This window comes from Grampus griseus (assembly GCF_964374135.1).
Source record: "Grampus griseus genome assembly, chromosome: 11".
In the NCBI taxonomy this organism is placed as follows: Eukaryota; Metazoa; Chordata; class Mammalia; order Artiodactyla; family Delphinidae; genus Grampus; species Grampus griseus.
The window spans coordinates 71,494,418-71,518,682 of record NC_139005.1 but is presented as its reverse complement, the minus strand read 5'-3'; the positions used below and the strand labels follow the sequence as shown (position 1 = coordinate 71,518,682).

Below are 24,265 nucleotides of genomic sequence, written 5' to 3'. Positions count from 1 at the left end.
ACCCCCTCGTTTTGATGCTACTTGGAACAGTTCCAGCAGAGTATAAAGATTTAGTTTATTTGTCGTCCAAAAACCCAGGTGGGAAACAAACAAAAACTTTTGTTGGAGATTTCCTGAGCTGCTTCCTCAGATTGAGTCTTCTTAAAAATTAAAAGGGCCTGTGAGACCAAACTCGTCAGACTCCCAGTAGCTGATCTGACGAAACATCTGAGCACATTTAATTACAGCCATAGGGGAAAAAAACCACAAGAAGTTCTAGGAAGTTTAGGCATTCAGTCCAAATTCAGTGCATGGAATCAGATAGCAAGTGGAGCCCACACTCATTTTCCATCTCTCAGTTGTTTGGAGTTCAAAAGATTGTACAGATTTTGCAGAACTTTTGATTTACAGGGGATCACAATTTCAGAAATGAGTCACATAGTTGGAAGAATACAAATTGTGATTTAGGTTTTTGTAGCTGTTTTTGGAAAGCTACAACCCTTGGATTGCATGTCATCGCGGTTCAATTTTAAGAGCAACTAATTGACATAATAGTGAACAATGCCATCCCCAAAGAATCAGTGCCCACGAAGTGCTGAATTTGGGTATGTGGATTTCAGAACTGTCATTTTTTTCTTATTGTGATATTCCTGTACTTGCCAATGTTGAGGGCCTGTCGCTCTTATTGTTTTTGAAAATAAACACTTATAGCAAAAAGAATTAGCAACAGATATGTAAATCTAGGTTCAATGGTGAACTTGCACCCACCAGTTTTCTAGACCATTTTGGTTTGTTACATGTCGTCTTCCTCATAATATTGATTAGAATTAGTCATCAACTATCATCTCTGTAAAATACGTCCTTTCCCTCTGCATTTATAAAACTGCTGAAGACCTATATTTATGACTAGCTAATGACCTATCTATTACCATTGTTTCTGATGAAATCTATACTGCTGGCACAAATACTTATTTTCTCACGTAAGTCTCTATTAAAAATAATAAAACTTGTATACCTAGACCCTAGATTCTAGCCTGAGGTAGAAGTCCTTTGTAGGTATTTTCACACAGGGGCAAAGTCTCTGAGCTAACCTGGTTCTCCTTAACCACAGGTGAGTTCCCCCATGCACAGGCTATTTAAGGAGGAAGAAGGCTTGGTTTATCATTTTAGCCCCATTCTTTCAGAGATGTCTCTTCTTATCTACCAAGACTGAACTGAACTTTCTAGCCCTTCCAGACATTACCACTCTGTTGTAGTATGCCCTTGAAATTCCTTCACTCTCACTTACCCCTAAGGTTCATCCTCCATGGTCTCACTCCATGGAAACTGTCCTCATCAAGGTCAGCTCCATTACGTCCTCTTCAACAACCAACAGGTTGACATCTTTTTAGTGCTTATTTTATTGATTATACTCTCCCTTTGGTACTTTATTTTCCTATTGGCCACAGTACCCCCAAATCAACTGATTTGCCTCTCATATATTTGGCTTCTCATTCTCTTGTCTCCTATGCAGATAATTCTTTCTTCTTCTTATATAATGGTATTCTCCAGCGTTTTGGGTGATAACTTCCAATCCCCAGCTGTCACTTCTGCTGCATATCCTGGCTTAGGGAATAGCACCACTTCTGCCTCAGTCACCCAAACTGGAGCACGGAAGTCATTGGTGATTCCCCCCCGCCGATACCCTACACGCTTTCTGTCAGTCACCCAAGTTCTTCCTTTTTACTTCTACATCCTCTTAAACTTGTCTCTCTCCATTCCCACTGCCATTTGCTAGTTAAGGCCCTCCTCATGTGGCCTCTGGATAACTTCACTGACCTCCTAAGTGACCTCCTGCCCCCAGGCTTTTTGGCTGCCCCCCTCCACCCCATGTATCCTTCATTCTGATGACTGATAAACTTTTCAAAAATAAATCAGATCTTGATACTCCTTTACTTAAAGTCTGCCAGGAGCTCCCCAGTGCCTTCAAGATAAAATCCAAATCAATTAGCAAAATTGGGAGGACCTCTGCATATCTTTTTAGCCTCATCTATTGTTGCTTATTCCTTGAAACTAATTTTTCATTTTTGTCTCCTTCCCTCACTTCTGTGGGCACCTGCTTCTTTACTTTCTCTGTCAGGGGTCTTTGCCCCAGCTCCCGTTGACCTGGCTACCTTCCACTCACCTTTGGAAAAGATGTCTCCTCCCAGAAGCTATCTCTGAGCCCCTCCCTCAGTCTCCCTCCCCCACCCCAAAGTCAGGTTTAGCTGTCCCCCTGGGCCTTTCCCTTCTTAGATACTCTACCTGCTGTGTTCGCCAAGAGCTTGGGCTTCCTGAGGCCATGACCATATCTTCTGTATCTTTACCTTCTGTAATTATCAGGTACTCCATGTGTCTGTTGAATGAATAATTAGCATAAATAGCTCTTCTTAGAAGTCTGAAAGCACTCAATTTTGTTTTTACCAGAAAGAACAACTTATCACTTTTTTTGAGCTCTCCTCTCCCTCTAGCTATGCAATTTTTTTTAAGCTACCGCAAGTATAACCTGATTTACATGCACTACTTGTTTATCCAGCCTAGTCATAATTTGACATGGTTGTTTCAATTAGAAACTGATGCAGTTAAAGAGACCTATATGCTGTCCACAGCATAGGCATTGTAAATGAAACTTAACTGTTCATTAGATATAAATGAAGTCAGTTTTATTATCTGATTGGCCCAGTGTTTTTCTTTCTAGTCTTGATTTAAACTTGGTCCAGGCATACAGATGGCCAATGGGCACATGAAAAGATGCTCCACATCGTTAATCATTAGAGAAATGCAAATCAAAACTACAATGAGGTATCACCTCACACCAGTCAGAATGGCCATCATCAAAAAGTCAACAAATAATAAATGCTGGAGAGGGTGTGGAGAAAAGGGAACCCTCCTACACTCTTGGTGGGAATGTAAATTGGTACAGCCACTATGGAGAACAGTATGTAGGTTCCTTAAAAAACCAAAGATAGAGTTGCCATGTGATCCTGCAATCCCACTCCTCGGCATATATCCAGAAAAAACTGTAATTCAAAAAGATACATGCACCCCAATGTTCATTATAGCACTATTTACAAGAGCCCAGACAAGGAAACAACCTAAATGTCCATCAACAGATGAATGGATAAAGAAGATGTGATACATATACACAATGCAATGTCACTCAGCCATAAAAAAAAAAGAAATAATGCCATTTGCAGCAACATGGATGGACCTAAAGATTATCGTACTAAGTGAAGTAAGTCAGACAGAGAAAGACAAATATCATATGAGATCACTGATATGTGGAATCTTAAAAAAAAAAAAAAGTGACAAGGGAACTTATTTACAAAACAGAAATAGACTCACAGACATAGAAAACAAACTTATGGTTACCAAAGGGGAAAGGGAGGAAGGGATAAATTAGGAATTTGGGATTAACAGATGCACATTACTATATATAAAATAGATAAACTACAAGGACCTACTGTATAGCACAGGGAACTATATTGAATATCTTGTAAGAACTTAAGAATGGAAAAGAATATATATATTCAACTGAATTACTTTGCTGTACACCTAAAACACTGTAAATCAACTACACTTCAATAAAATAAAATTAAAAGAATAAACTTGGTCCAGGGATTTACTAGCAGAGTAGCCATAAACAAGTTACTTAGTCTCATTGAATCATGTGTTACTCGCCTACAAAATGGGATAAAAATAACCTACCTTGTTGATGGGAAGATCATACGAAATAATGTCTGCAAACTGCTATGTGTGGCCCTTAGTAGGAGTCAATATATGTGAGTCATTTCTCCCTTTAAGTAGCATTTAAATATAGAGTAAGGATGAACTGTCACAGGGTGATTCTCTCTGTCTCCCCATTTCTTCCTATAGATTGAATACCTTGAAATCCTTAAGTTCTCCTTTTACCTTAAAGCCATTGTCTGCCTTTTTCTATTAAGCAATTCACTTCTAGGATGTTCAGATTTTGTTATAAGAGCATACTTACCCATATTACCAAATATTCTACTTCACAAAAAGATCTGCATTGAGAGAGGCAGAAGAGTGAGTAACTTTACAGGATTTTAGTGGACCAACTTGGACTTCAGCTTGTTTGAGTTTCACTTAACTGGCCTGTTAATGTCTCTTTTCCTAATAGCACTAAAATGACCAATCTGCGGTTTTCTTTGACCCTTCGAGATTACTGGACAATCAGTAGAGAAGAATTTGAGTCAGTGTAGGTTGCTTAGGTGTTTCCTTCATAATGTTAAATGGTAAAATCTTGTTGAGCAATAAAAAATCTTAAGAAGTCATGTAGAATTAAACCGTTATTCACTGACAGACAGTCTGTTGTTGCTTTAGGTTAAGATTATTTGGGGAGGGTATTGTTCCTATGACCGCAGAAAATCTGAACTCAGGACTAATTCCTATACCTGTATCTTGGTAACTTGCTTTCCTGGCTCTGGGTAGCTGAGCCAATTGGCTCTCTTCCAAAGCACATTTGGGCTGCAAGGGAACTGCCTGCCTGGCTAGCTGGCAGGCGAGATTAAAGAAGAGATGAATGTTGTTTCTGGCAGCAGCTGCTGTTTTGTTCGGGGCAGTCCTAATACTATTTTGTAGTTCTCTGCATAAAGAAAACGAGCTACACAGATGCCCCACTTACCTTTTCGACTTTGAAAAGTCTGTAACGTGGATCCTGGCAATGAATATTTTAAAACCACTTCTCATGGTCATAGAAAAGTTTGTTTTTTTCCCCCAAGTTAGAAGATTGGAATCTTCTGGTTTCCTGAACAGCATATGTTGCCCTGATGTTCTTGGGCTGCATGCATGTTAGTTTCTACTAAAGGAAAGGAGTCTGCAACCTGACTTCTGTGTAATAACACATGTTCAGATCAAGTAAATAGTTTGCTTTAGGGGGGCTTTGCAGTTCCTTTCTCTGGAATGTGGCATTTTATTGTACGGAAGGCTGTTATGCTCAGGAAGAATTGATGAATGGGTGAATATTCCACTGGGGTCTTTTGAGATTGGTTCTCAACAAAAATGAGATTTAAGTAAGACTTTTGCCTTCAGAGTCTCCAACCTTGTCTTCCTGTAAATTTTCCCTTTTAAAGTTCCTTTTCAGTACCATCTGCCACTGTTAAAACCTGCTCCCAGAAAGAGACCTCCTTGCTATATCTGTCATTCACAATTGTGTATTTTAGTCACTATTACTTCCCTCCACCACGACTGTTTCTACTGCATATTTTAGTTCTAACAGTGCATAAGGAGTTCTCATTAGTTTTTTCATCATGTAAATAAATTGAAGGCGACTTTTAGCAAAGAAAGGGTTATTGGAATTTTGTGTCTTGTGCAGAGTACGTAGGGGACACTTTTGACGCATGCCTCTAAATTAAAAAAAATCTAGAACTGCCGACAATAAGATTCGTTTAATGTGACTGTGCAGTGAGAGGTTATCGTGAAATGAGAGGTTATCACACAACAAGCGTGACCTAGAGAGAAGAGTTGTACGATGCTAAAAACAAAGTAGCCAAAGAAAAATGTCATATGCAGAAGCAGAGAGTGTTACAGTAAAAACAGCAAGAGATGATTACCCAAATGGAAACAATCCATTTTAGAGCAGAAGTCACAAACGCAGGGACATTTTGCTTCAGCTTTCTGTCTAATAGGGTGTGTGTGTGCGCACCTGCCCACACGTTCAGGCACCCGAATACCCTTGTTGGAGTCTCCAGAAGTTAGAGAAAGAGGAAGAGAGAGAAAACTCCATTGGAAGCCAATTGTCCATTAACCGAAGCTACTCTCAACACAGTTGAGAACTAAGAAATAAATTGAAAAATGCATCTGACCCCCAAATCAGCATCAACATACCGTGTACTAAAGGTCAGACTCTTTGTTCATGCAAGATTGATTCTATAAAGTCCTTTCCCGGACTCTTGTTTGTATGGTTTTTAAGCACTTGTTTTCCTGATTTCCTAGACAATCCAAAACCTATAATCCACACAGCAAATAATTGCACAACACCTGTGGTTTGAAAAGATTCTCACCACCACTCCATGAACGGGTAAGGCAAAAACGATTCTCATTTTAGAGACTGATAAACAGATACTCAGAAGCATTCACTGGCTTGTTTGAGGTCACATGGTGGGGCTCAGAGGTTTTCTGGATCCATCTTCTATACCCTGCCATCACACTACCGGTTTTCATAAGCGTGAACTTCTTTTCTTTTTTGCCCTTGGAAACCTTTGTTTGAACAAAATTTTACGCAGAAGCATGAAAAAATAGAACAGAAAAAAACTGAGCTACTTTGCTTAAAGTAGGCGTTGGGGGCCCAGAATACTGGCGGGGCAGTGTGTTTTCCTTACCAGGAAGAGCTTGAACATCGCACACTGCTCCATTCATTCAGTAATTCACCCAGAGAGTAAGTTTATTGAGCTCTGATTTATTTTTCTATTGCTGTTGGAATAAATCACCACCAATTTAGTGACCTAAAACAATACAGATTTATGATATTATAGTTTTGGAGATTCAGAAGTCCAAAATGGGGCTTACTGGGCTAAAAGCAAGGTGTCGATGACACTGTGCCTTCCTGAAGGCTCTAAGGGAGATTGTTTCCTTGCTTATTTCAGCTTCTAGAAGGCACTTGCATTTCTTGACTCCTGGGCCCTTTCCTCCATCTTCAGTGCCAGCAATGGCAAGTCAGGTCCTTATCGTGTCACATCTTTCTGACCCTTCTCCCATCACTGCATCTCTCTGACCGGAGCTGGAAACGTTCTCAGTTTGTAAGGACCTGTGTGATTAGATGGGACTCAGAGAATCCAGGATAATCTCTCCATGTCAAGGTCCTTCGCTTAATCACATCTGCAAAGTCCATTTTGCCATATAAGTCAATATAGTCACAAATTCCAAGAAAATTAAGACGTGGCCGTCTTTTTGCTATTATTCTGCCTACTATAAGCACCACCCATGGGCCATGTGTTATGTTTGCCTCCGGGACTACAGGAGGCTAGAGATGGGCATGTTAACAGTAAAAATATGTTGCAAATAATGACCTGACAGTATGGGAGAAATAGGTAAACTAAGAAACAAACCAACAAAAATGAAAATAAAATTGTAAAAACAGTCATTCAAACAAGTACAGTAATTTGGAGCTCCTTGGAGGTGGGCAGTCACAACTACATAACCAAAATGCTTTTTCCCCCCAGCTTTATTGAGGTGTGACTGACAAATAAAATTGTATATATTTAAGGTGCACAATGGGATGTTTTGATATATGGATACATTGTGAAATGATGACCACAGTCAAACTATCCCGTTACCCTTTATTCTGTGTGTGGTGAAAACACTTGAGATCTACTCTCTTAGGAGATTTCAAGTAAACAATATAGTATTATTAGCTGTAGTCAAAATGCTGTACATTAGGTCTTCAGAACTTACTCATCTTATAACTGAAAGTTTGTACCCTTTAATCAATATCTCCCCATTTTCCTCTACTCCCTAGCCTCTGGCACCCACCTTTCTGTTCTACTCTTTGTTACTATGAGTTCAACTTTTCTTTTTTTTTGGATTCCACATATAAGTGAGATCATATGATATTTGTCTTTCTGTGTCTGGCTTATTTCATTTAGTCTTCCCTTTATTTGATGAAAATGAATCATCAAAGAGAAGCAAAGTTTAATATTTCTAGCCACTGTTTAGGAAATCAGGGAAATGTGTGTACTATATATTAGAAAAATTTCTGCATAGAATAATATGGAAAAAATACTTTTCCATTTAAAGAAGTAAGCTCCTCATTTCAGCACTCTCCCAAGAATACTGATAGGGAGGTATTACTACTGCTGTGCAGAATTCTCAGTACATTTCTGCCTTGACTGCTCCTCCATCCTAACGTTTAGTTATGCCTGAGTGAATGATTGAATTTTATGAAAGCTGAATACTCATCAGTAGCAAAGTACTTGATCCTTGAACAACATGCATTTGAAACTGCATGGGTCCACTTATATGTGGATATTTTTCAATAGTAAATACTTGCAGTACTACATGGTCCCAGGTTGGTTGAATCCCCAGATGCTGAGGAACCAGGGATAGGGAAGGCTGACTATAAATTACACACGGATGACTCCTGCATTGCTCAAGGGTCAACTGTATATACTAAGTTAAAATATTAGTTTACTTAATAACTTTAAAATAAAATGCCTCATGAAATATAAGTTTCTCAGGGATATTTGGTTTTTAATTTATTTTTAATTTATTTTATTGAAGTATAGTTGATTTACAATGTGTTAATTTCAGGTGTACAGCAAAGTGATTCAGTTATACATACATATATATATGTATATACATACACACATACACGTTCTTTTTCATATTCTTTTCCATTATGGTTTATCACAGGATATTGAATATAATTCTCTGCTCTACAGTAGGACCTTGTTGTTTAACCATTCTATATATAGCAGTTTGCATCTGCTAATCCCAAACTCCCACTCCATCCCACCCCCACCTCCCTCCCCCTTGGCAACCACAAGTCTGTTCTCTATGTCTGTGAGTCTGTTTCTGTTTCATTGATAAGTTCATGTGTCATATTTTAGATACCAGATATAAGTGATATCGTATTGTGTTTGTCTTTCTCTGTCTGACTTACTTCACTTAATATGGTAATCTCTACGTCTATCTGTGTTGCTACAAATGGCATTGTTCTATTTTATGGCTGAGTAGTATTCCATTGTATATATGTGTCACATCTTCTTTATCCATTCATCTGTTGATGGACATTTAGGTTGTTTTCATGTCTTGGCTATTGTAAATAGTGCTGCAGTGAACATTGGGGTGCGTGTATCTTTTTGAATTACGGTTTTCTCCTGATATATGTCCAAGAGTGGGATTGCAGGATTGTATGGCAACTCTATCTTTAGTTTTTTGAGGGACCTCCATACTGTTTTCCATAGTGACTGCACCAATTTACATTCTCTCAGGGATATTTGAATGTATTAACACATTTAAGTTTAGTCCTAACCAAATAGACTCCAATAAATTGAGCAAAATCATCTGTACAGATGTTTGTGTATAACTGATCCAAAAAAAAAATGCTGCCCTGGTGAAATTATTTTGCAATTATTATAGAAGTCTGTATTGATATATATTTTTAAACTATCAAAGAACATATATAAAAATTATAAAGTTAAAAGTTCTGAAAAATGCACAATATTCAGCTTTAGCTTGGAATAGGGAACAAACTTATCTCCATATGCGTGATATTTGAAAAATGATTAAAGTCTTGGAGAGATGGCGTCAGAGTCCTCACCAGTGATATAACAGCTTTCTTGAAGTGCTGTGACAGTATGAGGTGGTGAAGAGGACAGGATTTCGAATTGGACAGACCTGAGTTTTCGTCCTGATCTCACCACTTAGAAGTCACTGAATCTCTCTCTGTCTCAGTTTCTTCATCTTCAGAGTTAGGATATATGAAACTTAAATTTTGTTTGTGGTAAGCTAGACAAAATGTTTGGTACATAGTAAATGTTCAGTAAGTGGAAGCTGTTGTTCACTGTATTGTTCAGAAAGCACAAGCATCTGCATAGACATCCTGCCTGATGGTACTGATGAACTACAGTATGTACTCTATGTAAAGCCAGGCCCTCTGCTTGAGACAGGATCTCACCCCTTCCTGTCTTCTCAAGGACATCTGATGTCTCTCTGTTCTGACCCACAGTGCCAATTGCACCTCCTACTGGATCATCCCCATAGGCATACAGACATCCTGGTATTTTTACCATCTTATAAATAAGACTCTCCCCTCCCCCTAACCTAATTCCTCACCAACTCCCGTCTCACTTTGTTTTTACTTATTTCTTTGTTCATTTATTTATTTGCTCTCCTTTGAAGCACACCTCTTTAAAAGAGCTCTCTCTATGCACTGGTTTTAATCACTCACCTCTCATGCTCTATTAAATCCACTCCTGCCTGGCCTTTCCCAAACTGCTTCAATAAAAATGCTCTTGTTAATGTCACCAGTGACTATGCTGCTAAATCCAATGATCAGTTCTCAGTCCTCATCTTACTTGACCTATTGCGAGTATTTGACGTAGTTTCATAGTTTAACCTTCTCCTTAAGGTACTTTTACTTTTTTTCTTTTTTTTTTAACTTGTGTTCTTCCTCCTCCTCTGGCTCCTCTCTCGGGCTCCTTTGTGTGTTCTAAATCTTTTGCCAGACCTCTTAAGGTTAGAGCACCATAGGACCCAGTTCTTTGTTCTTTTTTCTGTTTGTACTCACTCCCTTGATGGTCTCATCTACTCTTTTGCTTAAAATTCCATTTATATATCAAAAGCTGTCATATTTATATATCCAGCCCAAACTTCCCTCCTCAATCCAGATTGAAATATCCTGACCTAGTTTCATCACTAGGATGTCTCAAAACACGTCTCAAACTGAGCACACTCAAAACTTAACTCCAGATCTGCCCCCCAAACCTTCTCTACCCCTCAGCCTTCCCCATATCATTTGATGGCAACACCATCCTTCCAGTTGCTCAGACCAGAATCCTTGGAGTTGTCTTTGACTCTCTCTCAAAGCACTCTCCAACTGTCAGGAAATCCTATCGGCTCAATCTTCAGGAGGCATCCAGAATCTAACCACCTCTGGGCAATGCACTGCTACGACACTTTCTTGCTTGGATTATAGCAATAGCCCCAAATTGGTCACTCTGTTTCTACCTATTGTTAGCCTAAAGTCACAGCAATTAAAGTGATCTCTTTTTTTTTTTGGAAATAATTTATATTTTTAGAGCAGTTCATAGCAAAATTGAGAGGAAGGTACAGAGATTTCCCCAGTGTCCCCTGCCCCCCCCCCACATGCATGGCCTCCTCCGTTGTCAACATCCCCACCAGAGTGGTGCATTTGTTGCAACTGAGGAACCTACCCTGACACATCTTAATCACCCAGAGCCCATAGTCTACACTAGGGTTTACTCTTGGTGTTGAACATTCTATGAGTTTAGACAAATGTATAATTACGTGTATTCAGAATTATAGTATCATATAGAGTACTTTCACTGCCCTAAAAATCCTCTGTGCTCTATTCATCCCTTCCCCTCCAACCCCTGGCAACCACTGATCTTTTTACTGTTTCCATAGTTTTGCCTATTATAGAATGTCATAGTAGTTGGAATCAAAACAGTGTATGGGGGCTTCCCTGGTGGTGCAGTGGTTGAGAGTAAGCCTGCCAATGCAGGGGACACGGGTTCGTGCCCCGGTCTGGGAAGATCCCACATGCCGCGAAGCGGCTGGGCCCGTGAGCCATGGCCGCTGAGCCTGCGCGTCCGGAGCCTGTGCTCCCGCAACGGGAGAGGCCACAACAGTGACAGGCCCGCGTACTGCAAAAACAAAAAAACAAAAGAAAAACAGTGTATAGCCTTTTCAGACTGGCTTCTTCAGTTCGTAATATGCATTTTTTTCCTCTATGTCTTTTTATGGCTTCATAGCTCATTTCTTTTTAGTGCTGAGTAAAAGTCCATTCCCCAGATATACCACAGTTTATTTAACTATTCACCTGCTGAAGGACATCCTGGTTGCTTCCAAATTTTGGCAATTTTGAATAAGCTGCTATAAAAATCAGTGTGCAGGTCTTTGTATAGACACACATTTTCAGCTCTTTGGGATAGAACCAAGGAGCATGATTGCTGGATCATATGGTAAGAATATGTTCCGTTTTGTAAGAAACTTCCAAACAGTGTCTTTAAAAAAAAGTTTTAAATATGTCATATCTCTCCTATGCTCAAAATCCTGCAATGAATCCCTTTTCATTCACAGTAAAAGTCAAAAGTCCAGATGGGTATACAAGACCCTACATGATCTGGCCTCTCCATTCTCTCTGACATCATCAACTTCACTGCCCCCCTGGTTTATTCTTGCTGTTCCTTAAAGCAGATTCCTTAAATCAATGAGTATGCATTTATTTTATAATAATGGGGAAAAAAGATATACTTTCTAAGTTGTCAGGGTAGTGACATTTCAACTAAGTTCTTTTTCTTCTCCAAATGTTTGATAATGATAATATATTACTTTTATAATAAAATATCTTGAAAGATTCAATTGAAAACAACAACAACACAAGATAGACCTTAGGGCCTTTGCACTAGCTTCTCTGTCTATAATACTCTCCCATAGACATCTGCTTGGATAACTCCCTTAACTCCATCTCATCTTTGATAAAACATTGCCTTCCCAATGTGGCCCCATCAGATATCAGTTCAGTAGTACACTTGGTGCTGCGTGAAGCCTCTGATGCCTTATGAGTGTGACTGGCACCTTGAACCTAGGACCATGCTGCTAGTAGAGCAGAGTAGGCATTATAGTCCTGATCCCCTTTCGTGTGATCTAATTTTTCTTTTTTCACAGCACACCTTTGACCTATATAATCTGGTTATTTATTATGTTTATTGTTTATGGTCTGCCTTCCCTCACTAGAAGCTAAGTTTATGATGGCAGGAATTTTTGCTTTTTTTTTTTATTAACTAATATATCCCCAGCATCTAGAACAGTGCCTGGCACAGTAGCACTAGGTACTTAATAAATATCTGCTGAATGAATGAATGAGTGAACAAATGTTTGTGTAGTTTCTTCAGTGTCAGGCATAAGACATGGCAAAGAGAAGTCAACAGAATTTCTGCCCTTATATTTCTTTTCTTTCATCTAGTCTTTTTGAGATATAATTGACATATACACTGTATAAGTTTAAGGTGTACAGCATAATTATTTGACTTGCATACATCATTCAGTGACTACCATATTAAGATTACCATATTAAGAACATCTGCCATCTCATATAGATACACAATCTATATAAATCCAAAAGAAATAGAAATGTTTTTCCTTGTGATGAGAACTCTTAGGATATACTCTGTTAACTTTCTTACATAACGTACAGCAGTGTGAATTATATTGATCATGTTGTACATTACGTCCCTAATACTTATTTATCTTATGTCTGGAAGTTTGTACCTTTTGACCACCTTCCTCCAGTTCCCCCTCCCCCACCCCCACCCCATGCCTTTATATTTCTTAGAGCCTAGAATATGAATATGGTTATTAGTGAGATTGGCCATTTACAGAGGTCCTTAGGGAGGATTCCAAAATCATATCATGGAAGAGGATCTTGGAGAAATATATTTCAAGGGAGGGTTAGGTCTTAGCAATGACAGTATGAAAGAAAGCTTGAGTTTAAGCAATTATACTTACATACATGAAGGGATATTAGAGGATATTTTATGTGTTGGGATTGTCCAAAAAGAAGAATCCCCCAAACAAATCATTTACACAATTCAGTCTTCATTTTGGTCCAAGGGAGATGATGCTATGAAGAGTGGGACCCCACCATGCTCAAAGTAGCCTTAAACAAAATTAAGCAGGATTACTGCTAAAAGACATAGATTACAGTGGTAAAACAATAAAAGGGTTTTAGTTTTGTTTCGAAGCCACTATTATCTATGTAGGTAGCATTGCAGTCTTAGAAATTTTAGTAAATGATAATTATAATTTGGTCCAGTGTAATATCTATTTAGCTTTCAGATATTAATTGAAAATAATAATCCAGTTCCATATAATACATGGCTGGTTACATAATAAGTAGGAAAGATTTCTAGCCATGTGCAGATGGGCCTTTGTGTAATTTTAAGATGCCATAGATGAATGTTAACTCTTAAAAGAACTCTCATATTTTAAAATATCTTCACATCTCCATGTTTTGCTCATGCTGTTTATTTTTCCTGGAATACTTGTCCCTTCCTTGTCAACTCTTGCAAACTCTTCTTTTGTCCTCTAAAATCCAGCCAGAGTCACATTTTCTCTGTGGCTTTTCTTGGCATTGTCTTTCTGCCACGAGTTCTCTCCCTTAAGGTCAACTGATTAAGTTTTTCCTCCTCTGAGTTCCCAAAGCATTTATCACTGGGGTGTGGGTGTCACTTACTTACCTGCATCTGCATTTCAAGGGTGTCTTATCACCTTTGTTTCTCTAGTGACTGGCTCAGTCCCTGTCTCATAATACAGGCTCAATAAACCGGTATCAAATTTGAAGCATTACACTCTTTTTTTTTTTTTTACCTTGGTCACTGATTCACCCAGCAAATTTAAGAGTTTTTTATATTCAAGGTTCTGCTATGTGTTGTAAAGATACTGAAGAAAAAAAATAGATGCCCAGATTTTTAAAAACATAAAATATAGTGTAATAAGAAAAAATAAGCCATGCACAAAGGTAACTATTTTACATATTTGAAAGAGTTATTTTCAAAGAGAGGTGTCTTGGGGGGCGTGTGAGTGTGGGTTCATGCTAGGATTCAAGAATATCTTCCCATTGACTGGAAAATATTTTTCCTTATTAAATGGCCAAAAAGCTGTGATTCAAAACAATGATTCTTTTGATGTCTCACAGTTAGGTTAAATTCTGTCCTATATCTAAATCTCTGTCTCTCCCCCTCACTTTAACTGGGTGTACTATTAGATTATCGGATTAAAGCACTGCTCAGGGTTTTGCTGCTACTTGCCAAACAGTCTACATTTAAAGTAGAGAAAGTTTCTTTTGGTGCCTTCAGGTATGAATTTTATGCATTCCCTAGTTTTTAGAAAACACCTTAAGTGATAAATACTTCACATGTTGCTACAAGTTCATTCCTAATTGCCATTGGGGAATTGCCCGTAGAAAGCTTTTGACAAAAGTTAACAATACTGTCATTGAAATGAAAAATCCAAACCATATTTTAAAAGAAATTTTTTAAAAATTTGGTCAGCATAGTTTGAATGCTCAGCATCTAATTGCATCTAATTGTATTTAAGCCAGTAGCGTTAAAAAAAAAAAAAAAAGGTAGATTCCCTTTTCCACATTAAGGCAGAAGATGTTAATTGTTAATAGTTTTAGTGACTACGGATTTTCACTGATGATCACCAGCATTTTTTGTCTTTTCATTTAGACTTGGATTATCACTTGCATTTATCTTCAACTGCTCCTATTTAATCCTCTCGTCAAAACTCAAGGGATCTGCAGGAACCGTGTGACTGATGATGTGAAAGACGTTACAAAATTGGTAAGTAAGGAATGCTTTCAATTGCTGTGACTCTTTTTCTTGTACTTTTTGAAAAATATTTCCTTTTTCCTTGCCCCAAATTAGTATTTTTCGAAGACCAGGAGAGAAGTCACTGAGTTATTCTGAAGAGTTTGTAGAGAGCAGCTAGGGAGATATTTAAGGTCATGGAGCATCTTGTCGGTAAAGTTGGCCTGTTGCACGCCACGGAAGTGGCTTTGTTTCTTTGCTGGTCTTTTCATCTCCTTCACAGGCAGTGAAGGATACTGGCGAGTTCTCTGTGTGCTGATGTGCCAGCACTAGCTTGTTCCCCATTATCTCTTAAAAGTGTTTTATTTCCCTTCCACATGCCTTCCTACTCTTCTCTAACGAGCCTAACAAAAGATCTGAGATGGTCTTTCTCCCCTTTCCAGCAGCTTGAAGACCCTGTCACATGCGGGTGGGTGTTTGCTCCCTCAGTAAACACAGTTGGAGTCATTTGTTGCCCAAATGTTGACCAGATTCATCTCCCACATCCATCACATTGGAACTCTTCCCTCAGGAAAAGCCATTTTACACTGGTGCCCCTTGGTCACTGCCGGCTTTGTGCCATGCTTCTCTTAAGATGCAAACCACAGAGAGGGAGAGCATGACACAGCATCTGAAATGCCTTCCTCCCAACTCTCACGATCTAGCGGTGATTGTACATGCTCACTTGAGCTACAGTGTGTGCTTTCAGGATGAACAAAGTTTGAGAAGCAGTTTTCTAAGTTCATGGTTCAAAAGAGCCAAATGGCACTCAGTTATTTGAATATTGTCTACGGAACGGACGTGATGTGAGAATAGGAAAGAAATGAGGATTGTAGTATGTAGAAAGAAAGAAAAGTATATTTTTTGAGATATTTATCTTTCCTATTTTGATATGCATTTCCCGGTTTATGTGTTTTATTTTGGGTTCATAGCCAAATTCCAAAACAGAAGTTCACACACACACACACACACACACACACACACACACACACACACACCCCATGCAGATTTCTTTGGATATTTACAAAGTCCAGGTCTGGTGCAGTGCCTGAAGATATATCACCATGTTTTATTTGAGGAGCTGGTGACCAAAGCAATGCAACATTTGCCTACTATATGCCCAGCTAGGTATAAGGATGGGGGTGGGGTGATGAAGAACTTTTTTTAAAACATGTATCATGATCCTTTCCCTCAAGCTGCATGTTAGTTTGTGAATCAAGAAACTATATTAAAAAGAAAAGGTTTATATTCGAAATTTGGTATCAGTAGAAGGCACTCATGAAATGTTTGTTCAGTGAAGTAAGGATGTGTACCACGGTGCAGCATCATAATCACCTGTGGCGTTTACGAAAATCATAGGTGTCTGGGCCCCACTGATTCAGCAGGCCTGAAGGCATCTACATTTAAAGACATTCCTTAAAGGAGGTTTAAGAACCAGTGCTCTAGATGGTCTATTCTGTCACAGTTTAGAGACCAAAGTATTGTGACCTTGATTTAATCTCATTTCTTATTATGAGTAGTTTTATCTATGTTGTATGGATTTATATAAATGTTAGATTAATACGAGTCTCCAAAATATGCTTAAAGTAGGCCACAACTGGGAAATTACAGCTCTCATGGGGCTGCTGGTAGAACCATGGAGCTAAGATGAGCAGGGGAGGTCTGAAGTGGTCCTAGGTGTCCAGTTTCAAATATGTGGGCAAGGAGTCATAGATGGAAGGTGATGGTGTATCTGACCACACGCTGAGCATGTCCAAAATTAAAATGGTATTTAAGAAAAATTACTTATAGTCATTATTTTTTGCTGTGTGAGGAACACTACTTAATGAGCACCACTTCCTGTGAAATGTCAAACCGATATTTTCAAGTGGCACAAGTAGGTATTATAAGCACCTTCCAAGATTTTCCACTCTTGTCTTTGACCATCTGCTTATTTTCAGTCTGTTACCTATCAGTTGATACAGTGAAAAATGGCAGGAAGCATGGAGAAAGAAGTGCCTGGAAAGAGATACTTATTAACACTAAAATATAATTCCTTCCCCCAAGGGCAAATGTAAAAAAATCATTAAACTGAAAAAAATCTTTCTGTCACCCCTCGAGCACCTGACTCAGAGGGGAACTTTTTAATTTCAAGAGTTGATCTAAATGAAATTAGTGTGTTTACTTTGGATTATCGGGGGGGAAAAATCAAGTTAGTAACGAAAAAGGACTTAGAAGATCACTTCTAACTGAATAAAGACCTACTTAATGCCCAGCCAATATTTCATAGAGTAGGACATTGAAAGATATAAAATAATCCCTGGTCTCAGAGTGTTTATAATCTAGTTTGGGAGCTAACCCATCTCTATGAATATATGAGTGCATATCACTCAGTCTGCAATAACCACACGTAAATGGATACCATTTGAAAGATTTTCTGGTATAGCGTGGGAACCAACCTATGCTAATTTATTGGTTCAAAGAATGGATTTTAGAATCTGGCACACCTGCTCTTTGACCTTAGATAAGTAACTACGTTTCTAAATCTCAGTTCTTACTTACCTTTTGTAGTATAGATTAAATAAGAGAATGTATATATAAATTTTTTACCACAGTTATTATCACATAACCTCTCTGTGCCTCAGTTTCCTCATCAGTGTAATAGATTAACAGTACAATTGACCTTTGAACAACATGGGAGTTAGCAGTGGAACATCCTTCTCACAGCTTGTAGTTGGCCCTCTGTATACAAGCTTCCTCCCTAGCTGTGGTTCTGCATCCGCAGATTCAACCGACCATGGATCATGTAGTACTGCCGTACTTAACTGTTAAAAAAAACAAAAACAAAAACATGGGTATGAGTAGACCCATGTAGTTCAAACCCACGTTGTTCAAGGGTCAACTGTACTTAACCTCATAGAGTAACTTTAAATAAGTGAATAGAACAGTGCTAGGAACATAGCAAGTGCCTGCTAAATACTGTCTGTCAGTAATGGTAGTAGTGGCATTTGTGGGGTCATAGGATACTGGAGTCGGAAGGGAATTTAGAAACAATCTAGACGAAGTACTTCCAAAATAGGAAAGCTGAGACCCAAGAGTGGTGAAGCCCAGCTCCTGATCCCATTACCTGTGCTGTATCTTCTAGGACAGTGGTTTTCAAACTGGCTTCAAGAGTCCACCTAGCCTCTCTGCTTTTATTATTTATGTGTCTGGGTTTCTAAATAAGACTTGGCTTGAAAAAACAATTGAGCTTTTAAAAAAATGTTTGCAAGCCACTGCTTTAAATCAGCATTTGTGGGATATGATTTGAGAACCATCCAGTCACAATCTCTTAGGGTACGTGTTAAAAGTATAGCTATCAGGGCCCTGCCTCAGAAATACGGAATCACAGCTTGTGGAGATGAGATGTAGGAACGTTAATGTTTCTGACTAATATGCCAGGTGATAGTTATTTGCATAGAAGTGGCAGGACCGCTTAGGCCATAATACTTACAATATAGGGTTGTTTCCATGTCTGAAAAGAATCTGTGTTCCCATCCTTAGCCTAAAACTCATAATTTCACTAATTCAAGCAACAACATGAGTCACTTTTGAGTTTTATGGATATAGATAATCACAGCCTCTCTCTAGAGAACAGTGGGGCAAAAAAGCATCTTCAAGTAGGTCAGGCTTACCGGGGTGTTTGAATACCAGCTCTGCCATTACCCAGCTGTGTGACCTTGGACAAATAAGTCCCTAGACCTTTCTGGGATTCAACTTGTGGTTTTGAAAATGAGGAACTAGGACATGATCAATACTTAGTTCTTAATCTAGGATTCATAAACTTTGAAATTCTTGCAAATGGAACTCTAAATTATGCCTACGTGTGCCTTATGTGTGTTTCTAAGAAGAGCATGTATAACTTTCATCTGCTTCCCAGAGACGTCTGTGACACCCAAAAAGATAAGAACTACTAAATCCGATAACTTGGGAGACCCTTTTTAGCTCTGAGATTCTTTTATTCCATGGAGATACTTTTTTTAGCTTGTACCTTTTGGAAAGCTTCAGTTATGCCTTGACAAAAGGAGGTTATATCGAACAAGAGGATCTGGTTTCTTTGCAGACATAACTTTGGTACATTTTATTTGAGAAAAAGAAAGTGGGTTGAGAGTACCTTTTTACCTTGCTTTTCATAGTAATTTCTTCAGCTGAAATCATTCCTTTGCCCATTCTGCCAGTTCCTCCTTTGCTTTAGGTGGCACCTTGCACTGTGCCCACAAACATTAAGTTTGTTTGCTTGGGGTGATTCTCATGTCACAGAAGCACACGATTTATGACTTTACTGTCATTTCCTTTTAAATTTCTTATTGGACACTTTTTACTGCCCCTGCAATCCCCGTGGTTTTCGTTTGAAATCCTTCTGGCATGTTTACTCAGCATAATAGTTCATCTATTTACAGAACATTTTGCTTTGTTTCCAAAAAATGTTGCAGGACTTGTTTTAAATGGCAAACTCAGACCTACCTAAAGAAAGGGCCAAGTATCTGGGAAGGGGATGAATGAAACTCTAAAAAGTTGTATCTATGGGATGGTTCAGCTGTAGCTTTTAATGATTTTTAAGTGTTAATTTAAGGAGGAATCCAAATATTGAAATAGTTCAAATTAATTTTTCCTTTTGTTCTTCCTGCTGTTCCTTTCATTTGTGGTATTTTTTCCTTCATTTGGGGGAATTTAATTGAATATGACTTTGTTGCTTTTTTAAAAACCTTTTTATCTTTTACTATCTATTGAGTAATTATTTGTCTTCCTCAAAATGTTTAAGGCAGGTTGCTGTCCCAGCCCCATCTTGTAAAGGTGAAATTACTCTGTCTTTTCAAGGTCAGTCTACAAATGAGTAGAGTAGAATTAAAAGTCAAGAATTCGTGGTTTTCCTGGTCTTGAAGTAGGCACTTATTTTAAGTAGATTATATTAATACCTGACTCTTAGAGTTTAAAATAATGGAAGATTATAAAAATATACTTAGATAACAAATTTCACACTTTGAATGGACAGTTTTGAATGATGCGGAATTTTTATTCTTCTTCAAATACGATGTTCTTTGGATATAATTACCACTGCCTTAAAATGGAAGATTGGAGTCTCTGAGACTTCCCATTTCTAGGTGAACTCTGAGCTTTATTAAGCATATCTTCTCTTTAAGAGCAGAGGTCTCACATAATTTTGTTTGACCCTTGAAGAACAATGGTTTGATAGCTGGAGAGTTTTTAAAGTTTATTTTGATTAGTTTGCAATATTTAGCATTTAAATTTCTGCTCCTGTGGTCAGTAGAAAATTCTTTTCTCTGTTTTAAGCTAAATTTAGGACTTATAGTATGCAAAGAAAGGACAGAAGCGTATTAGAAATAATAGTCGTAGAAACTGACAAGTAGCGGGCTATGTTACCAAGCATGTCAATCTTATCATAAAGAAAAAATTGTTCTTCCATTATAAGATAAACCACTTAGGTACAAAATCTCCTGCTCCTTGACTTTTTAAAGTAATCATTATTGTGTGAGTATCCATGCAAAGCACTTTGTATGGATTTTCTCTTTTAGTCATCACAACCCTAGGAGGTAATTATTTTTACCAACAGCTTATTGATTAGGAAGCTGAGGCCTGGTGATGGTTAGTAACCTGACAATCCTCACCTGGAAACAGGGAGCTGAATAGAGGTTTGAACCCCTAACTGCCCATCTCTAGAGCATAAGAACCCAGTTCATAATTTATGATGTTTTAACTTAAGATGTCAATATCAACTGAAATTTAAGAATTAGCATTCCATCCTCTTGAATTTTATTTCCTAGGTAGTAGTCACCTTATCTTATTAGGAAGCAGTCGTATTATAGAAGTTCAATTAGTACTACTTAATTGGAATCCACATTATAAAGTGTGTCTATGAAATAAACCAAAAATGTTTTAATCTCTTCTATCTGAAAGGAGAATGAGGGTCATCTAACTTCATTTAGATATTCTTCACTGAGAAAATATGACCCAGAAAAGTCTTTGAGTTGTCATGTTAATTTTTTATAAATCACTAATTGAGTTGTTATTAAAGGAAAAAAAAGGGTAATTAACTTGGTTAGTTAGATTTTTAGTCAACATTAACAAGAGATGGCTTATAAGGAGAAATAAAAAGACAAAAAGCTGGGACTTCCCTGGTGGTGCCGTGGTTAAGAACCCGCCTGCCAATGCAGGAGACACGGGTTTGAGACCTGGTCCAGGAAGATCCCACATGCCGCGGAGCAACTAAGCCCGTGCGCCACAACTACTGAGCCTGTGCTCTAGAGCCCGTGAGCCACAACTACTGAAGCCCGCGTGCCTCGAGCCCATGCTCCGCAGCAAGAGAAGCCACCGCAATGAGAAGCCCCCACACCGCAATGAAGAATAGCCCCTGCTCGCCGCAACTAGAAAAAGCACGCGTGGAGCAATGAAGACCCAATACAGCCAAATAAATTAATTTTTTTTTTAAAGGCAAAAATCTTTGTCCTGTGTTATTTCTGAAGACTGAACAACCAGCATTACAGTAAGCTGCTGCAGGAGTGAACTGGGATATTTAAAATATAAGTGTAGAAGGTTAGGTTTTTTGCTCTACAGCAGTGATTCTTAAACTTCTCTGGGTCTCCCAGCACTCTGAAAACTGGACTCTTTCCTCAGAAAGGTTCACATATGTGCAACATTTTATGTAGTGTCAAGGGAATCATGAGTTATTACTGCTGCATTTTGATTCTTATCTAGAACTTGGGAGAAACAACTGAGACAAGTGTGTCTCACTAAAGATGTCCAAGAAGCCACTGATTTCATGAGACTTGGAGACCTCAATGATACTTGAATCATGAAATCCAAAGATTTTAGATAAGTGATCTAGAGAGGGAGTTAAATGTTCTGACTTTGAGTTCTTTTTCTCCTGAGTCCAAATACCTGCAGGGTATGGTAGGCAGCCAGTGCCTGTCTGGCTTGCAAAGACTTTTTCTTGGCTGGGTTTCTGGCATTTCTACATGCCATTCTCGTATGCATTTTACCTCCTCGTGTCACTGAGTATGGTCAGTCCTTAAGACATCCAGAAAAAGATAGCAAATGGGCCCATCTAGTAGTAGAGTGAGCCCATCACAGAGTGACTTGTTTTTGCAGTTTTATGCATTTAATGATCTGGCACAGTACTTACATCCTCACACTCCACACCACAAAGTTCATTGGACCTTTGGAATAATTGGACCTTTGGTAAATTTTCCACCAGTTAGGTTCTATTTTATTTTATTTTTTGCCCTGAACATATTTTACGAGAATAGATTGGTTTTTTCAAAATCTGGAGCCTTGGTTATGTATCCATTTCACCCTCCCAACAGTATGCTTCCCTGGAATCTAAACCACGTCTCTGCTTTTTCAGCGTACGGTCTCTGTATAAATATTTAATACATATTCAGTACTTTCCTAAGGGTGTTCTAAACTGCCCCCAGTCTCTATTCTCTCCTTGCTCCAATCCATCCCTCCAGACTCACCTTTCTAAATTGACAGTCATGTTCCCTTCCAGCTTAAACACCTGCAGTATAGCACCACTGCTTAATTCCATGAGAAAGGTAAATCAGACTGAATTTTTCATAGTTATCTACTTCACCCTCTTCATCTTACAGACGAGGAGCAGAGGTTTCACTGGTCCCGCTGGAACTTGTTCCACTGGAACTGGTCGCGCTGGACCTCACTGCCTCCCTCTTGGCCTCCTTGGCCCAACATTTAGGTCCCTCACTAATAATGGCTTTCCCGGGGTATTTCTTACCTCCTACCTGCTAGAGCCTGAATGATCTGTCCCTGGTCTCCCATGTCTTTGTCTTTACATATAACCCTATACCTAGAATGTCCCACTCCCTTGCAATGAATAATAAATACTCATACTCATTCATATACCATGCTCAAGCACTAAGTATTTTAAACAAGTTATATAATCCTTGTTTAGTCTTAATAGATCCACTAGCTCGATTCTATGATTCCCATTTTACACATGTGGAAATTGAGGCTAAAGAAGATTAAGTAGTTTGCCTAAGATCTCTGAGTTAGCACGTGGCAGGACATGGATCCAACCTGAGCAGTGTGTCCCCGGGACCTGTGTTGTGAGGCCTACATCAAACTAACTGCTTGGAAGGAACAGCTTATCTTCCTAGTTCTAGGTCAAAGGCTCCCTCTACTCTTATCAAATTTCCACAGTGCTCAATATACATAAGAGAATTCTGTGCTTTCTGAATGCTATTTAACATACTATAAATGCTTGGAAAGTAATATAATAATTCATGAAGCCGCCATAAAAATATACAACTTGACTTCCTAATTTCTCTTCCAAATGTAATTGGAAACAAACCAATGCAAGCCAAGAAAGTAATAATGCGGAGACTGATCTGTAGATAACTGTGCTGAGACCAGCGCACAGCGCCAAGATTTGTATCCTTACCTCCAGTAGGTACTCCTGATGACTGTGACCTTGGGATGCTTGGGATAACCTCTCTGTGTTTTCTTCTGTGAAATAGGCTTAATAACATATCTCTGGGGTCGTGATAGAGACTGTGTATGAAAACTTAAACTGTAAAGCATTTTTCAAAAATAGTATTACTTTTCAGTTCTACCAGAAATTAAATATCAGTAAATCAGTTTAATGCAGAAATTATTATTATATACCCCCCAAGTGGTAAGGTGTGGAGATTTCAGTGTGCTGGTCAGAGAACTTCTTGTAAGGTTTCTTTGCACCAATTTTTACGTATAGATTACTAATAAAACAAAATTGGCCAGCATATTGCTTACATTTTTTCTGCCCTTTCGGTACATACTCAGATCCTAAGTTATCTGAATACCAGTTCGGTCAATTCTGTGTTTATTTTCTGATAATGTTAGTTGTGCTTAAGGACGGCTAGATTGTCAAGCAGCTTGTGTTCAGAACACCTGCCACTTCTTGCCATGTTTCTCCATCTGGAATGACTTTCATTTACACGGTTGGTTCATAACAAAACAGAATGTTGCTGCTCGTTCTGATTCCAGCTTTTAGGTCAGCTATGTTTTCCACTGGGGCTTACATAAAATAACAAGGTCCGGTACGTGGGCCTCTCACTGTTGTGACCCCTCCCGTTGAGGAGCACAGGCTCCGGATGCGCAGGCCCAGCGGCCACGGCACGAACCCGTGTCCCCTGCATCGGCAGGCGGACTCTCAACCACTGCGCCACCAGGGAAGCCCAGGA

The 24,265-nt window shown here is 38.7% G+C and overlaps 1 protein-coding gene across 4 annotated transcripts in view; it reads left to right on the top strand.

The window, feature by feature from the left end:
* KITLG (KIT ligand) overlaps nucleotides 1-24,265 on the top strand; it is a 93,266-nt gene that overhangs the window by 29,211 nt on the left and 39,790 nt on the right. For all 4 annotated transcript variants that reach the window (XM_082666575.1, XM_082666576.1, XM_082666574.1 and 1 more), the window contains exon 2: nucleotides 14,934-15,047. In XM_082666575.1, the coding sequence (XP_082522701.1) occupies nucleotides 14,934-15,047 (114 nt within the window). The remainder of the gene's footprint in view (nucleotides 1-14,933; nucleotides 15,048-24,265) is intronic.